At 43.0% G+C, this 16,726-nt stretch overlaps 1 protein-coding gene across 2 annotated transcripts in view; it reads left to right on the top strand.

The window, feature by feature from the left end:
• L3MBTL1 (L3MBTL histone methyl-lysine binding protein 1) overlaps nt 1-16,726 on the top strand; it is a 70,807-nt gene that overhangs the window by 32,838 nt on the left and 21,243 nt on the right. For both annotated transcript variants that reach the window (XM_072631265.1, XM_072631266.1), the window contains 8 exons: nt 3,712-3,803; nt 4,232-4,336; nt 6,033-6,168; nt 6,466-6,557; nt 7,379-7,530; nt 8,774-8,850; nt 9,619-9,704; nt 15,025-15,135. In XM_072631265.1, coding sequence (XP_072487366.1) covers nt 3,712-3,803; nt 4,232-4,336; nt 6,033-6,168; nt 6,466-6,557; nt 7,379-7,530; nt 8,774-8,850; nt 9,619-9,704; nt 15,025-15,135 — 851 coding nt within the window. The remainder of the gene's footprint in view (nt 1-3,711; nt 3,804-4,231; nt 4,337-6,032; nt 6,169-6,465; nt 6,558-7,378; nt 7,531-8,773; nt 8,851-9,618; nt 9,705-15,024; nt 15,136-16,726) is intronic.

The raw sequence follows: 16,726 nt of genomic DNA, 5'->3' as shown, positions 1-16,726 counted from the left end.
CTATTACGCCCTCTACTAGATCATAAAGGTTTGTTAATATGTTCACGGGGACAGAGTTTCTTAACTTCATAATTTCAGTAAGGTGTAGCAGAAAAACTGCTTTCTTGAGAATCATATGAACTTGATCAAGGTCATCCAATCAGTTAGTGGTATATAGAAAGACTATAGAACTAAGTCCCCATTGGGTCTCTTCTCTCTGGACATTGGCTTCTTCATTTGTGAGGTTTTTAAAATTACTTTTTTCAATCAGTAAAAATCCACCTTCTCTCCTTAAACCTCTATTACAAATATGTGTAGTCAAGCAAAACAAATTTCTACATTGGCCACATCCAACAAAAAATTGTCTCATTTTATACTCCGAGTCCTTCAATTCTCTATCAGGGCATGGACAGTATGTGTCATAATCACAGGCATCTAGGCAGCAAAATGGATAGAACACTGGACCTGGAGTCAAGAATTGAGTTCAGATCTTTCCTCAGATACTTAATAAATGTATAAACATGGGCAAGTTACTTAACCTCTGTTTGCCTCAGTTTCCTCATCTGTAATATGGAGATAATAACCTTCCTCCTGGGTTGTTGTGAGGACAAAATGAGATAATATTTGTTAAGTGCTTTGCAAACCTTGAAGTGCTATATAAATGCTAATCCTCTGACTCATTTGTAAAATGAAAAGCTTAGACTAGAATATTCAAGAATCATTCCATCTTGACCCTCTGTGAATTCCATGGAATTTCTTAAGTAGTTTTCTTACAGTGAAATTTAAAAAAAATTATCTCTATTACTACGTATTGTAGCTACTTCCTATTCTCTTTTTCTATGCTATACTTATCTATTTCTTCCAGATATCATGTATGGAAGATCCACTCGTACTGAATCCATTCCTCTAATTCCTTTAACATTTTGGTGGTCCTCAGTGTACCACTTGGACCACATCTCTGATATCCCTTGCTCTCAGTACATGCCTGGCCCACTTCCTTTTCCAGCCATACACATGGCCTTGATGTCTTTCACTCCACTTTTATGCACAAGTTATTGCTGATTATAAACCAACTTTTTCACCCAACCATGTTTATTTCCATTGCCTTTTGGATGATTTGTCAATTTGATTCTTATGAGATCGTGGTGTTCTATGGTGTTCTGTGATAGCAACAGTGAGATAATGCTGATGTTAAATAGATGGATTTTGGTGACAGTAAGCACTTATTTTTCTTTTTTATTTTCTTGATATGATATTGTTGTATTAATGTTGCCTGGAACACCACTGGTGTTTTAGACTGCCATGTTAGATTGTTCCATTAATTTGGAACAGTTTGCAGTTCACTAAAACTCCCAGTTCTTTTTCTTTTTTTCGCCCTAGTCTGCCTCACTCTCCTCACTCCCTCCCCACTCCATTGAAAAGAATAGGAAAAACCTTTGTAACATATATTCCCACATTGGCCACCTCTGAAGGTATTTACCACTGAATAGTTTTCGATGGAATTTCATTAAATGAATGTTTTGTCCATCTGCAGGCACAGAAGATGAAAAAGTGACCTCAGTTTTCCAGTGCTCAGAATCCAATAAGGGAAAGCATCAGTTAGTACCTGGATACACACACACACACACACACACACACACACACACACACACACACACACACACACACTTTTCAACCTTCATTCTTCCCCTAGCAGGGTGTTTGTTTCTTCTTGGTTTTGATGAGTGAGCTTGGGAGTTTAGATAGGTTTTGCTTAGGAGTCCAGTATGGTTAGAGGGAATTGAAGAGTGCCCTTCACTTGATGGCAGGACAAAAGAACAGTGAAGAGCTCTCTGCATCTCAGCATCTGCAATGAACTAGGGCAGCAGCAGTTTCTCAAAGTGTGGTCTGCAAACACTGAGGGTGTGGATACCTTTTCTGCAAGGTCAGAACTATTTTTAAAATAATACTAAGATATTTGCCCATTAAAATACTCCTCTCTTTTCCAACTACATAGCTACATAAGTCCAGATTTTCTTCATTTACTTTAGCCAGAACAGCTTGTCATAAGAAATTGACTAAATGCAGAAGCAAATAGGAGAATCCAGCTGCCTTCTAGTAACCAGATATTAAGAAGATTTACAAAATTGTCTAAAACGATGCCACCCATTTCACTAAATTCTTTTTATTTTGAACAAAAAGGTATTTCTTATTTTAAAAATATTAATTATGTTCACAGTTCATGGGTTTATTATTTTTAATGATTAATATTATCAGTTTTAATTTCTAACGTGGTAAATATAGATAAATGTAACCCACATAAACAAAAGTTCTTTGGTCTCCTCAATAGTTTTTAGAAATATAAAAGAGTGCTAAGACCAAAAAGTTTGAGAAGCACTGACCTAGAGAAAGTCCATTACTGAGCTTATCATATAGCAGAGACGTGGGTCTTTGAGCCAAAATGGTTGTCTTCCTTGCAGTAGTATTTGTTGTAATGGAATTCTGGAGAATCCCATTTTTTCATAGGAGACAATTTAGTTTTTATTAAGGAAAATGAGCTGGTGCGGTTTTGAGGCTATGCCCAAAGAGGATGGTGTGAGTGGGATCTTGGGATTCTACGTTGTCAGCGCCAGACAGTTCTTCATTCAGGGTCTTGACTATGACCTGGGTCCTAAAAGTGGGAGTGACTCAGACAGTTCATTCAAGATCCCACCTTGTCTAAGCTCAGTGGAAATGAGATTCAGATTCATTCCTTACGTTGTATAGTGCTAGAACCTTGAAGACAGAACCTTGCAGGGAGTTTCCATGGGGTCACCCAGTGAGCACAAAGCTGCTTGTATAAAAAAGAGACAGAAGGATAAAACAGGGCCATAATTCAAACACAGATTTAGAACTATAGAATATTTGGTATGAAAAGGCCTTTGAAACAATCTTGTCCATCATTTCATTGCTAGGGAAACTGAGACCCAGAGAGAGAAAGTCATTTGCCTAGAGTCACACAATCTAGTACTTTTCCTTCTGGGGCTGGTGACCTTCTCTCTTCACCATCTTCTAGTGTTCTCTAGTGTTGATTATCTCCAATTTATCTTTTGTGTATCTTGTTTTTGCCTCATTGTTTGCGTATTGTCTCCTTGTGAACGCTGAGAGGAGGACCTGTTTTTTGCCTTTTCTCCTCACTCCCAGTACTTAGTGCAGGGCCTAGCGAATTATAAATGCTTGATATAAATGCTTGGTGACTGACCTTTCTCCCCTTTTCTTTCCTTTCCTATTCTGTTCTCCTTAACCCTAACTTTAATTCCCTTTCTTCCTTCTTTACCTATTCCAGAAGTTGTCTAACTATACCTACTGACCCTGTTCGACCCCTTTGGATTCAGTACCTCAGGGTCTTAGTTCTGAAAGGTCCTGGAAAACATAGCATCATAAGCAGAAAGCTGGAAGGGAAGTTAGGAGTCTAGTCTAGTCTAGTTTAGTCTAGTCTAATTCCTACATTTTGCATATAAGTAAGGCCTCAGGTAATTAACTGATCATTTAAATATCAGTGCCAGGTCCCTTGGACTTCAAATCGGCCCTTATTACATTCTCTGTCCTGGCAGACAGGAACCAGGTTGGCATACCCTCTCATTTCCTATTGGCCAAACCTGTGATCCAGCCAGGACCCCTGTTATAGAGAATAATGAAGCATTCAGAGGGAATTCTGAGCAGAGCAGTGAGTCAGGTGCCGGGCTTCAGTAAGCAAGCATTCTGTCCATGCAGGACCTGGTGAGGAGAAGAAGGATGGATGGTCATGGGCTGCATACCTGGAGGAGCAGAAGGCCATCGCTGCACCACTGGATCTCTTCCATGATGTGAGTTCTGGAATTTCCATATGGAAGATCCTACCTGACTTCCTACCCCAGAACTCAGAACCCTGCAGGGAAGGCCCGCTGCAGTCTAGTCTCACCCTGCCAAAGTTCAGTGACCTCAGCCTTATTCCTAAGTAGCCAACTCTCTCTCTTTCTCTCTCTCTCTCTCTCTCTCTCTCCCTCCCTCCCTCCCTCCTTCCCTCTCTCCCTCTCCCTCTCTCTCTCCCTCTTTCTCTCCCTTCTCTCTGTCTCTCTCTCTCCTGATTTTTCCCAGAAGTATCATACCCTGTAGGCTTTTCCTCTCCCTCCCCCAACAATACTTGGCTAGGCCATGGGGTTGGGTCTCTTTGACCCCCATACACACACTTCTACGTCTCCAAGACCCTTACACTGGATCAGGGCTGTGCCTGCCCCTCCTTTTTATCTTACAGTGCCAGGCTTTCCCTCAGAACAAGAATGGCTTTAAACTGGGCATGAAGCTGGAAGGAATTGACCCTCAGCACCCATCCATGTATTTCATCCTGACAGTGGTGGAGGTGAGTGCTGTACAGTGTGCCACCAGTGGGGAGGGAGGCTTGAGAGGAGGCTTTGGATCCTCAGCAGAGCCTGGCACCAAACAGTGAAGCTTCATAGGCCATATAGTTTGTGTGAGTGCTGCAAGTTTACAAAAGAGTGATGTCCTTTGGGTCTCCAGTTTATCTGGAAAGATGTCACTGAGGATAAGGTTTGGAAAAATACAAAAATAAAGGGAAAATAGTCTTTAGGGGCAAAAATACTATGGCTGGAATGCAAAGGGTATGTTTGGGAGAATAGTTGCATAAATTGGATTGTTCAAAGTTCAGGGTTCGTGTAGGGCTGCCTCAAGTGGGAAGGATAGGTTGGGACTGGATCATAGAGGGCCTTGAATGCCATTATCATCACCAGACTGGGCAGGGCTTGGACACAATTGAAGAAGTGAGAGCAGAACCAGTGGAGAGTGCCTTACAGAGGGAAGGGACTTTGGCAGGATTATCTGAGTCCTAAGTGAAGAGGCCTTTCACTGTCTGCCTTTTATCTCTCCAGACCCCCAGCCTTTATTTAGGTCTTACTGGGACACCCCTTCTTATAAGTGTGCTCTCATCTTGTCTCCCTCCCATAGAATATCAATCAGCAGGCATTTACTGGATGTCTCCTGTGTGCCAAGTACTGTGCTTAATGCTGGGGGTACAAAGGAAGGCAAAAGATTGTCCCTGCCCTCAAGGAGCTCACTGTCTAATAGGGGAGATAAAATGTAAACCACTTCGTCCAGGAGATGTGCAGTGTAAATGGGAGATAACAGAGAAGGCATGGAGAGAAGCCTGGGAAAGGCCTTTTGTAAAAAGTAGCCTTCATGCTGAGAACGTGAGGTCTCTTAGGCCAGAGACTGTGCTCTCTGCGTCTAGCTCAGAGCCTGTCACCTAGTGAGCACATGGTTTTTGACTGTCAAAAATAATTAAATTAAATGAAGGGCAATGACCGAGCAGATAAGTATCCAGATGAGGAAACTGAGGCCTAGGGGGTTTTAGTGGCTTACCCGAGGTTATAGAGACAATAAGCATCTAAGGAAAGATTTGAACCCAGGCCCAGTGACAGCAGCATCAGTGCCCCTTTCATTACAGTCAGTGATGGCTTTGAGGTTTCATGATGTTCAGGAGAATAGTGGTGTGGGGCGGAGAGAAGTCAGGAAAAAGACCGAGTTTTTAGCAAGATGCATGTGCCATCCTCATTTTGGGACATGTTGAGCTTGAGATGCCAAAGGAGATATCCTTGGCCCATGGAAGCTTCTGGGGCTGACCTGGAACTTAGGGGAGAGCGGTGAAGGATAGAGGTTTAAGGTGAGAGAGAATCAGCCCTGTGAAGATAACCACGGGAGGAGATTCCTCCAGAGGAGAGAATATAGAGTAAGATTGGAAATCAAGGACCAGAGCAAAGTTCCCATCTCCCCACATCTCAGGCACAATCTGAACTCTATACCTGTGTCTTTGCATCCCCAGTACCTAGCAGAGTGCCTGGCACATAGCAGGTGCTTATTAAATGCTCATTAAGTGAATGAATGAATGAGAGGAAAGAAGAACCTGAAGATGAAGAGCTGTAAGAATTGGGAAAGAGAGGGACAGGAGAGAAGTCTAGGTTAGGCTGTTGGTCCCAGGCTCAGCCCCTGGACTAATACTAGACTTTCTTTCCCTTGTGTTCTCATGTCTCCCCTCCTGCTAGGTTTGTGGGTACCGAATGCGCCTGCACTTTGATGGCTACTCTGAGTGCCACGACTTCTGGCTCAATGCAGATTCCCCTAACATTCACCCTGCTGGATGGTTTGAGAAAACTGGACACAGGCTCCAGCCCCCTAAAGGTAAGGCTTGGCCAAGGCCAAACCCAGACCAGGATGGGCCGGTGGATGTGTCTTCCCTGTCCTTAGCCCACCACTTCTCTCCCCACCCACTCCCTGCATGACCCCCAAGTTCTAGAGGAAGGGGGAGGGCTCAGTGTTCCTCGGCAGGAGAGAAGCTCCTGAACTTCTGCTGGGGCTGGAGGTAGGTGCCCTACTTGACTGCTGGGGTCTGTCCCTTTCATGCTCCCTGTCCCCCAAGGACCAAGCCATGCCCCAGCTTCCATACCCTGCTCTGTTTGTTCCCCTTGAGGGGACTAGGTTACAAGGAGGAGGAATTCAGCTGGAGTAACTACCTTCGAAGCACCAAGGCCCAGGCTGCCCCCAAGCACCTGTTTTTCAGCCACAGCAATGTAAGTGACTAAGTCCCCATCCCCCACTGCCATGCCAGGGGAGGGTCTCCCTTTTCTTTATCCTTCAGACCAGGGAGACGGACACTTCATCCCCAAGCCTGAGTGACTTTCAGCAGTCATTTACCCTACCTGGGCTTCCATTTTCTCATCTATAAAATGTAGGGGTTGGGCTCGATGGCCTTTGAGGTAGCTTTCAGCTCTAGACTCATGAGCCAAGAATCCTGCCCTTCCCTTGGATCAGGGAGGTGAGTGATTTCTCCTCCCTACATAAGCAAAAAGGATACACCATTCCCTGGTCCAGATCTAGGGAGCACACTTGTTGGTCTCAGAGAAGTGGGGGGGCGGTGTACACAGCTCTATTCTGGGTAGGGAAGATAATCATAAATTCCTAGTTCATTCTCTAGGTCATTCTCCCTGTGTCCTTCTTCCATTTCCCCTGATACTCTGTACTGGCCAGTCATCTATCTCAATCCCTCAGGCCAGCTCCCTCTGAAGGAGCTTTACAAGATTGAAAATGGGTTGAGAAACTTAGTAGAATATAAACTCTTTGAGGGTAGGAACTGTTTTTGGTTTTGTATTCTCAGTGCCTAGTATAGTGCCAGGGACACAGTAGGTTCTTAATCATTTTCAAAAATTAAACTAGATTGAATTCTTAGCACCAAACTTATCCCTATTTCCCCAACTTTCTCTTTCTCCCCAAGAGTGACCTTGAGGTTACTGTCTCTTCTCTTGTCATTGGACTCAAGAGTGGGACAGTGGTTATGGGCAAGGACAGAAGTCTTAGTTTGGTCTCTGACAGAGGGTCTCATGTTCCCCTACAGAGCTCAGTGCCCACAGGCTTCCAGGTGGGCATGAAGTTGGAGGCTGTGGACCGCATGAACCCCTCCCTCATCTGTGTGGCCAGTGTCACTGACGTGGTGAACGGGCGTTTCTTGGTGCACTTTGACAACTGGGACGACACTTACGATTACTGGTAATGGGAGCAGCCCTGGTATTCAGGGCCTAGGGAGGTGATGTTGGAATCAAGAACTGGGGGAGTGGAGGAACAGAACAAAAGAAACAGGTGCTGTCTTAGCCTGAGACTTCCATGCCAATCTTCAATATTTCCCTTGGTAAAGTAGAGGGAGTGCTAACTCTAGAGTTGAAGGGTTTAGATTCAAATCCTGTCCATCTCTACCACACTCTTCCTGTGGACTTTGGGCAAGTCGTTTTTGGTTCTCAGTTCTCTTTACTTGTAAAATGAGTGAGTGGGACTAGATGACCCCTAAGGCCGCTTCCAGCTCTACATTTATGATCCAAGTATGTAAAGTCCCTTTCAAATCTCACACTATGATCCTTTAACCAGAGTGTCTGCACCACCTTTATGACCTCCAGCCCCTGCACTTCTTACCAAAGTTATCAGATCTTTGGGACCACTGTGGGCAAGGAGACCTTCCCAGGATCAAATAGAATTGGACCTCATTTCTATCCCTTTTTCTGCCCCTCATTTCAGGGGCTCCAGGAGGTGACTAGACATTCTAAGACCAGGCCTCTTTCTTTCTACCCCTTCACCCCCACCTCTTTCTCTCCTCTCCTTTACCCAGTTCTTTCTTTTTTCCTCTCTCCTTTTTCTCCAAAGGTGACTGATACCTTTTTTCTAACAGACCTGGCCCCTCAAGAGTGGAGAGGATCTCAAGGGGGAGGGATAAAATTCCACTAAAACCAAGAGGATAAAAGATAGAAAGAAGAAAAATGTGGGCGCTAAGAGAGGGCTGTTCTACTTTGTAACCTAGGATGAGAGGGTGGAGAGATTCACTGATTAGGTTCCCAATCAGGCCACATCAAAAAACCAAACTTCCTCATCCTCCACCAGCTGACGTTTTAAATAGAGAGCATCATCTAGTTGTTGTTTTTAACTTGAGGGGAAAACACATCAAATGTCACCTTATATTATTTTAAAGTTGAGGGAACACTTTCTAATTAATCACATAATTAATCTCAAAAGCATCATGAGGTTAAGACATCAATTATTTCAAATATAATTTTTACTGAGTCAAGATTATGCTATTTAAATTTTTCCATCTGCTTTTAAAAAACCCTATTAACATTTTCAAAATTAAAGAGACTTTTAAAAAATAATAAGCCAAAGCTATTTGTTCCCTGAATCCCTGCCAATCATAAGCAGGCCCAGCGTGTGAGAACTGCACACTGAACGTTGAGGTCTCCTTGTGTTTCAGGTGTGATCCCAGCAGTCCTTACATCCACCCTGTTGGCTGGTGCCAGAAGCAAGGAAAACCCCTCACCCCTCCACAAGGTGACCTGGCTGATTCCCTTACCCCATGCTCCATCGTTCTCTCCTGTCCCCCTCCCTCAACAAGTACATTTCAATAATGGGAGACTCTGGTGGGAGGGATGCCCTTTCTCAGTCTATGGGTACCACCCAGCTTGTTACCTTGTGTTGGGGGAGAAGTGTCTAAATTGAGGAACTGGGAGCACTTCAGACCCTTCCAAGAGACTTTAGGGAAGGTCCCTAGCATTCCAGACAAAAGGACATGTGCCTAACACTACCAGTGATCAAAGCAGGTTGAGATCAAGTAATTCAGGCTTTCCTAGAAATTATTCCTTTTCAGTTCTCTAGGGAAAAATCAGGAAAGAGAGACAAGTAGGATGGTAGAGTCAGAGCAGCAAATCTCAAAGGGGAAATAGAGAAAGATTCAGATGCAGGCTTTTTGGGTAGATAAAACAAATCATTCCCAGTCTCCTCCCACCTAGTACTGCCTACCTGCCTCAGTGACCAGGATTCTGAAGGGTCCAGAGCCTTGGAGCCAGGAGATGAAAGTTGGGGGCTTGTGTTTCCCTTTGGCTAGGGATTTTTCAGCCCTTTCCCTTTTGGGTGCCCTAGGAACCAAGGCCCAGGATATAGTTATGCAGGAGCTATTCAGTATAACCCCTGATCCACTGATTGATTGATTGATTCGCTCATTCATTCATTCATTCATTCATTCATACCTGAGAACTGGGGACTTCTGTAACAGAAGCAGCACCCATCTCCTCATAGCTTGCTCTCCATTTTCCCCTCTAGATTATCCAGATCCTGACAGTTTTTGCTGGGAAAAGTATCTGGAAGAGACCGGAGCCTCTGCTGTCCCTTCCTGGGCCTTCAAAGTGGTAAGTGCCATGGGAGGAGCAGTCATGGCAATGAGGTGGTGACTTTCAGTGATCTGAAGGACTATGGGAGGGCTACAGAGAGGGAATTAGACTTCACTGACTTGCATTCTATTTTCATGATACCGATGTGGTATAAAAGAAAGAGCACTGGATTTGGAGTTGGAAAACCTGGGTTAAAATCTTGTTACCTTGAACAAGTTAATTAACTTCTCTGGGCCTCACTTTCCTCACCTATAAAATGAGAAGGTTGGACCAAATGGCCTTTAAGGACATTTCCAGCTCTTTTGTAGTAGTTCTCCATGACCTTACCTTTGACCCCAGGGCTTTCACCTTTAACCACTCTGGATTTCTTTGATATATTTTATATAAATATATACTTCATATATATATACTTTGGGGGGAATGTTTAGTTTATTTTTTTAATTTGTTTTCAGTTTTCAACATTTCCACAAAATTTTGAATTTCAAATTTTCTCCCCATTTCCTCCCTCCCCCAACCCCAGGACAGCCTGTATTCTGATTACCCTTTCCTTCAATCTGCCCTCCCTTTTGTCACACACACCCCTTATCCCCTTCCCTTCTGTTTTCCTATGGGACTATACTGTGTTGCTTACATATCTTATTTCCTAGTTGCATGTAAAAACAATTTTTAACACTCATTTTTAAAGCTTTGAGTTCCACATTACCCCCTCCACATCCACCCTCATTGAGAAGGCAAGCAATTCAATATAGGTTATACATGTGTAGTCAAGCAAAACACTTCCATAACAGTCAGGTTGTGAAAGACTAACTATATTTCCCTCTATCCTGTCCTGCCCTCCATTTATTCTATTCTCTCCTTTGACCTGTCCCTCTACCAAAGTGTTTACTTCTGATTACCCCTTCCCCCAATATTCTGTCCCTTCTATTATCCCCCCTCTCTTATTCCCTTCCCCCCTGCTTTCCTGTGGGTTAACATAGACTTCTATATCCAATTGAGTGTGTATGTTGTTCCCTCCTGAAGCTAAATCCAATGAAAGGAAGGCTCACTTATTCCCTCTCATCTTCCCCTTCTTCCCCTCTATTGTAAAAACTCTTTCTTCCTTCTTTTCTGTGAGATGATTTACTACATTCTGCCTTTCCCTTTCTCTTTCTCCTAGTACCTTCCTCTCAACACTTAATTTTATTTTTTAGATATCATCACATTCAGCTCACCCTGTGCCCCTATCCTCTCTCTCCATACATGTACACTATACACACATACATATATTCCCTCCAACTATCCTAATACTGACAAAGGTTTCATGAATTACAAATATCATCTTTCTAGGTAGAACTACAATCAGTTCAACTTTAATAAGTCCCTTATAGTTTCTCTTTTCTGTTTACTGTTTCATGCTTCTCTTGATTCTTGTATTTGAAAGTCAATTTTTCTATTCAGTTCTGGTCTTTTCAACAAGAATGCTTGGAAGTCCTCTGTTTCGTTGGATTTCCATTTTTTTCCCTTGAATTATTATACTCAATTTTGCTGGGTAAGGGATTCTTGGTTTTAATTCTATCTCCTTTGATTTCTGGAATATCATATTCCAATCCCTCTGATCCCTTAGTGTAGAAGCTGCTAAATCTTATGTTATCCTGATCGTGCATCCACATTACTTGAATTGTTTTTTCTGGCTGCTTGTAATATTTTCTCCTTGACCTGGGAACTCTGGAATTTGGCTACAATATTCCTAGGAGTTTTCCTTTGAGGATCTCTTTCAGGAGGTGATCAGTGAATTCTTTCCATTTCTGTTTTATCCTCTGGTTCTAGAATATCTGGACAGTTTTTCTTGATAATTTCTTGAAAGATGATGTCTAGGTTCTTTTTTTGATCATGGCTTTTAGGTAGTTCAATAATTTTTAAATTATCTCTCGTGGATCTAGTTTCCAGGTCAGTTATTTTTCCGATGAAATATTTCACATTGTATTCTATTTTTTTCATTCCTTTGGTTTTGTTTTATAATTTCTTGGTTTCTCATAAAGTCATTAGCTTCCATTTGCTCCATTCTAATTTTTAAGGAATCATTTTCTTCAGTGAGCTTTTGGACCTCTTTTTCCATTTGGCCAATTCATCTTTTTAAGACAATCTTCTCCTTATTGGCTTTTTGGACCTCTTTTGCCATTTGAGTTAGTCTAATTTGAAAGCTGTTGTTTTCTTAAGCATTTTTTGGGTTTCCTTTAGCTAGCTGTTGACTCATTTTTCATTATTTTCTTGTGTTACTCTCATTTCTGTTCACAATTTTTCCTCTACTTCTCTTACTTGATTTTTGAGTTCTTCCATGGCCTGATACCAATTCACATTTTTCTTGGAGGCTTTGGATGCAGGAGCTTTGGTTTTTGTTGTCTTCTTCTGATTGTATGTTTTGATTTTCCTCATCACCAATGATGTAAGAAAAGACCTCTTTCTCAAGAAAATAAGAATCTATAGTCTGTTTCTTTTTCCTTCAATGGCTAATTTTCCCAGCCAAGTACTTCACTTTTGAGCTCTTTGTTAAGTGTAGGGCTCTAGAAGTAGCCTCTGTTTCAGCAGTGGCTACTGCTGTCCTGGATCTGGGGCTGGAGCTGGGCCTGGGGCAAGTTATGCTCCCCTCTCAGCCAAGTGAGAAACCCTTCCCACTGACCTTTGAAGCTATCTTTGGCGTTTGTGTGTTGAGAATTCTGGAAACTACAGTGGCCACCAGCATTTCAGTCCCCTAAGGCTTGCTCCAGCTCCTTCTAAGCTCATGCTGAACTGCACTTTGCTCCCAGCCTGATGTGATAGACCCTTCCTGTCAATCTTCCAGATTATCTTAGGCTGGAAATTTGCTTCATTCTGTCCTTTTGTGATTTCTACTGCTCAAGAATCTGTTTAGAGTCATTTTTTACAGGTTTTTTGGAGGGTTTTAGAGGGAGAGCTCTAGCAGGTCCCTGCTTCCATGCCACCATCTTGGGTTTATTTTTTATTTACTTTTCTGAGTGCCTGTTGTTTTCCCAATAAGAAGCAAGGGCTTTGAGAGAAGAAAAAAATTTCATTTTTGTCTTTGAATACCCAGAATGTAGCAGTCAGTCAACATACATTAAGCATCTATTATATGCCTCAAAGAAAGGCAAAAAACTCTCCTTGCTCTCAAGGAGCTAGTCTAATGGACCAGTGCATAGTAGGTGCTTAATAAATGCTTGTTGAAATGACTGGATGAGGTTATTAGTCCCAACCAAGGGTCACCTACTCTGGGTCATTTCTGACCTGGCTCCCTGGAATCAGATCCAATTCAATTCAACAAGAACTTATTAAGGCCTTAATATGTTCACGGTATTGTTCTAGGGTCTACAAAGACAGTAACAACCAACAGTCCCTGTCCTCAAGGAACTTACATTGTGCTGGAAGATACAATCTATAAAGTGATAAATAAATATAAGGCACTTGATATATTTTGGATATAGGATAGTAGGAGGGAAGCAGCACTAATCACTAGGAGGACTGGGGAGTTCTTCCTGTAGAAGGTGGCACATGAGCTAAACTTTGAAGGAAGCTCAGCTGCGTTTGCTCCCTCTACCTCTTCTGATGTTATTGCTACTACCATAATATCTTAGTGGCCAGGTTCAGCACCTTACTTCTTTCCCTTCTACTGATCCCTCCCCTCAACCGCTATTCACTCCAAGCCACAAGAGTGCATAATCTCAGGGGTGGGGAACTTGCAGCCTCAAGGTCACATGTAGTCCTCTAGGTCCTCAAGTGCAGCCTTGACCTAAAGGGCCACATGTGGCCTCGAGGCTGCAGGTGCCCCACCCCCCTGGTTCTAGGTTCCATCTGCAAAGAGAAAGTTCAAATTCAGAATTAATATACCAGAGTAAGGTGTCTAGAACTGCAGATAAAACTACCCAATCCCAAACTGGATAGCTAAATTCTTCTGTTGAGGGACAGTTCACTATGCCTTGCTTGACCCAAATGATTCCTTCCCCTGTTGGAGTCTCCACATTCTCAGTCACCCTAATGAGAAGCAAGGTAGAAAAGTGGGAAAAATCCTGGTTTTAGAGTCAGGAAGTCTGAGTTTAAATCCTAGGAAGGCATGCTGGATTTGCAGCCAGGAGAAACCCGAATTTGAATCTCACTTCTGAGCCTTATTAGTTGAATAATCATGAACTAGTCATTAATCCCTCTGTACTTTATTCAATTTCATCATATATAAAATAGGGCAATAATGCTTGTGGTCCTTACCTCCTAGGGTTGTTGTGAGATTTAAATGAGTTAATGTTATTAATTAATATGCCCTGTTGTCCCCAATCCTTAAATTAATTAATTGTTAAACTTATTTTTAAAGTTGATTTATAAATAGTATGTTATTATCATGAACCCTTGAGCAAGTCATAACCTCTCTGAACCATCTATAAAATCTAAGTTTTATGATTAAATGAGAATGGAGTTTCTTATTTCATAACCTCCCCCTACCCCTTAACATGGCATGCTCACCGAGATATTCAGGCCCAAATCCAATGGTCCATTCTGTAAGCCCAGGCTTATTCTGAGGGAATCAGGAGACTTTCTCATTCCTTAAGGGAAGGCAGTGTTCCACCCATGTTCATATTTAATTGAAGACTACCTAACTATGACCCATCCCCCACCAAGAGAAAAATAAAAGAAATACAAAATAAGCATGATGTTTCCATGACCTCAGAAATCAGAATGACTCAACTAGGCTCTCAGGTTGCCTCTGATATTTGCAAAACACAGACTCCCATGTAGAAGAGATCATTCTAGTTCTGCTTGGCTCCCCGCTGTGGAACAGAGATCAATGGGTAGCAATAGAGGGAGGCAGATTGTGCCTTATTTTAAAGAATAACTTCATAATTAGAATTGTCCCCAAAAGGAATGTACTGCTCCCTATCAGGGGAGGTGTTGAGGCAGAGGCTGAAGGACTATCTGCCAAGAACTTCATTGCAGAGATTCCTTTCCTGGGTAGGAGGTTAGACCAAATGCCCCCTGAGTGACTTTCCAGCTCTGATTCAGTGACCCAGGTGTTAGATTTACTCCATAGCCACCCTAACATTCTCGCTCCTCAGACTACAGGGCATACAACTGCACACACAGCTGCCTATGGAGACCTAAAGGAGACCTTACCTCCATGGGGTCTGGCCTGTCCTCTGAGGGCCTCAGAGCACTTGTCTGCTATCACCCGTAACACCACCAGGGGTGGGGTGGGACCCAAGGGAACAGCAGAGTGGACAGAGCCAGTCAGACACTCAGAGAGGTTTGGCAGCTCCACCAGAGATGCGTACTGGAACTCTGCTGAGCTGGTCTCTCAGCCTGATGACCTGTCCTCCTGCAGCGACCACCTCACGGCTTCCTCATCAACATGAAGCTTGAAGCTGTGGACCGAAGAAGTCCAGCTCTGATCCGAGTGGCCAGTGTGGAGGATGTGGAAGACCACAGGATAAAGGTGGCACCAGGGGCTGGGAAAGGAGAATAGGCTGGTTGGGTGGGAGTCTCGCTCTTGTTCCCCAGACTCTGTCCTGGCCTGCCCTTCAAGGCAAGTCAAAAACTATTTATTAAATGTCTACTATATGCACGTCACTGTGCCTGGTGCTAGAAACACAAAGATAGGACAGAGTTTTCAAGGAGTTTATAATCTGATGGGGGAGGACATGTACAAAAATCATTGAAACTGAGGAGCATAAGAAGGGGGAAAAAAGGCAAGTTACAAGTAAAGTACTCTGGGAAATTTGAAGGGAAATAGAATTTTCACCTGGCGGTCAAGGAAGGCTTCATGAAAGAGGTGGCATCAGAGTTGGACCTTGAGGTAAAGGAGGAAATTCAGTGGCTAGAGCTAGAAGTGGGATGGGTGATGCGAGCCTTCATTCCAGGCATATGGGGTATGATATGAGAAAAGCACAAAGATGAAAGAGGGCAGAATGAGAACAGTGAGCAGAAAGAAAGAGAGTTTATATAGTGTGATTGGAATATAGATTACATGAAAGAAAATAGTAGGATCTGGGTGGGTGAGTTGGCTCTAGATTGTGGAGGGCCTTGAATGACAGGTGTTTATTCGTTATTCAATAGGCAATGGGGAGGCATCGAAGATTTTCAAGTAGGGTCATGAATTTATTGCTGGAAAGACCCTTAAGGTCCTTTCCTAAATCATCTAGTACAATCCACTCATTTCCTGACTTGAAAGTGTCAAATGCTGCAGAGAGTTCTGGAAGAATGTGGATTAAGAAGAAGCCATTAGATTTGACCATTGATCACTGGTTACTTTGGAGAGAGCAGTTTCAGTTGACTGTTGAGGTCAGAGCCTTCATGATAGAGTGTTGGGAAGAGAGTAGAAGGAGAGGGAATGGGAGCAATGACTGTAGATTGCTTTTTCAAGGAATTTGAGAAAGGGAGGACATAGGTCAAAATATAGCAGAGGTGATGGGATCTAGTGAGGGTTTTTTAAGGATGGGGGAGAACAGGGCATGTTTATAGACAAAAGATAAAGAATCAGTAGATAGAGATTAAAATTAAGGAGAGAAAGAATGATAGTAGGGGCAGTATGCTGGTGGGGGTAGGATCAGAGGGTTAGCCTCAGTGAGAGGACCATGGGTTCATTGGAGACTAGTGTAAAGAGGGAAATAGTGTGGGGTTATGTTCAAGGAGTCATGAGATGAAGAAGGGGAAAGGGAGATCAATATGGGTGACCTAATTTTTTTTTTTGGTAAAGTATAAGGTGAGGAGCTCAGGTGAGAAGGTAGGAAATGCTGTTGAAAGCTTGAGGAGAGATGAGAAGGTTTGGAATAACCACTGTGGAGAGAAGGATAGAGAATCAATTAGGGAGAAACAAAAAAAAAGGATTGCCTTGCTGCAGCAAGGGCCAAGTTGAAATAAGATAACATAATTTTGTAGCAGACCCAGTCCAAAGGGTTATGAGACTTGCTCTCACTCTGTCCGATAGCTAGCTTGGTGCAGTGCATAGAGCAGTGGGCCTGGAGTCAGGAAGACCTGAGTGTAAATCCAGCCTCAGATACTTACTAGCTGTGTGAACCTGAGCAAGT

The sequence above is a fragment of the Notamacropus eugenii genome, chromosome 1, assembly GCF_028372415.1.
Source record: "Notamacropus eugenii isolate mMacEug1 chromosome 1, mMacEug1.pri_v2, whole genome shotgun sequence".
Classification (NCBI taxonomy): domain Eukaryota; kingdom Metazoa; phylum Chordata; class Mammalia; order Diprotodontia; family Macropodidae; genus Notamacropus; species Notamacropus eugenii.
The sequence above is the reverse complement of the archived record's forward strand: the minus strand, read 5'-3'. Positions and strand labels throughout refer to the sequence as shown.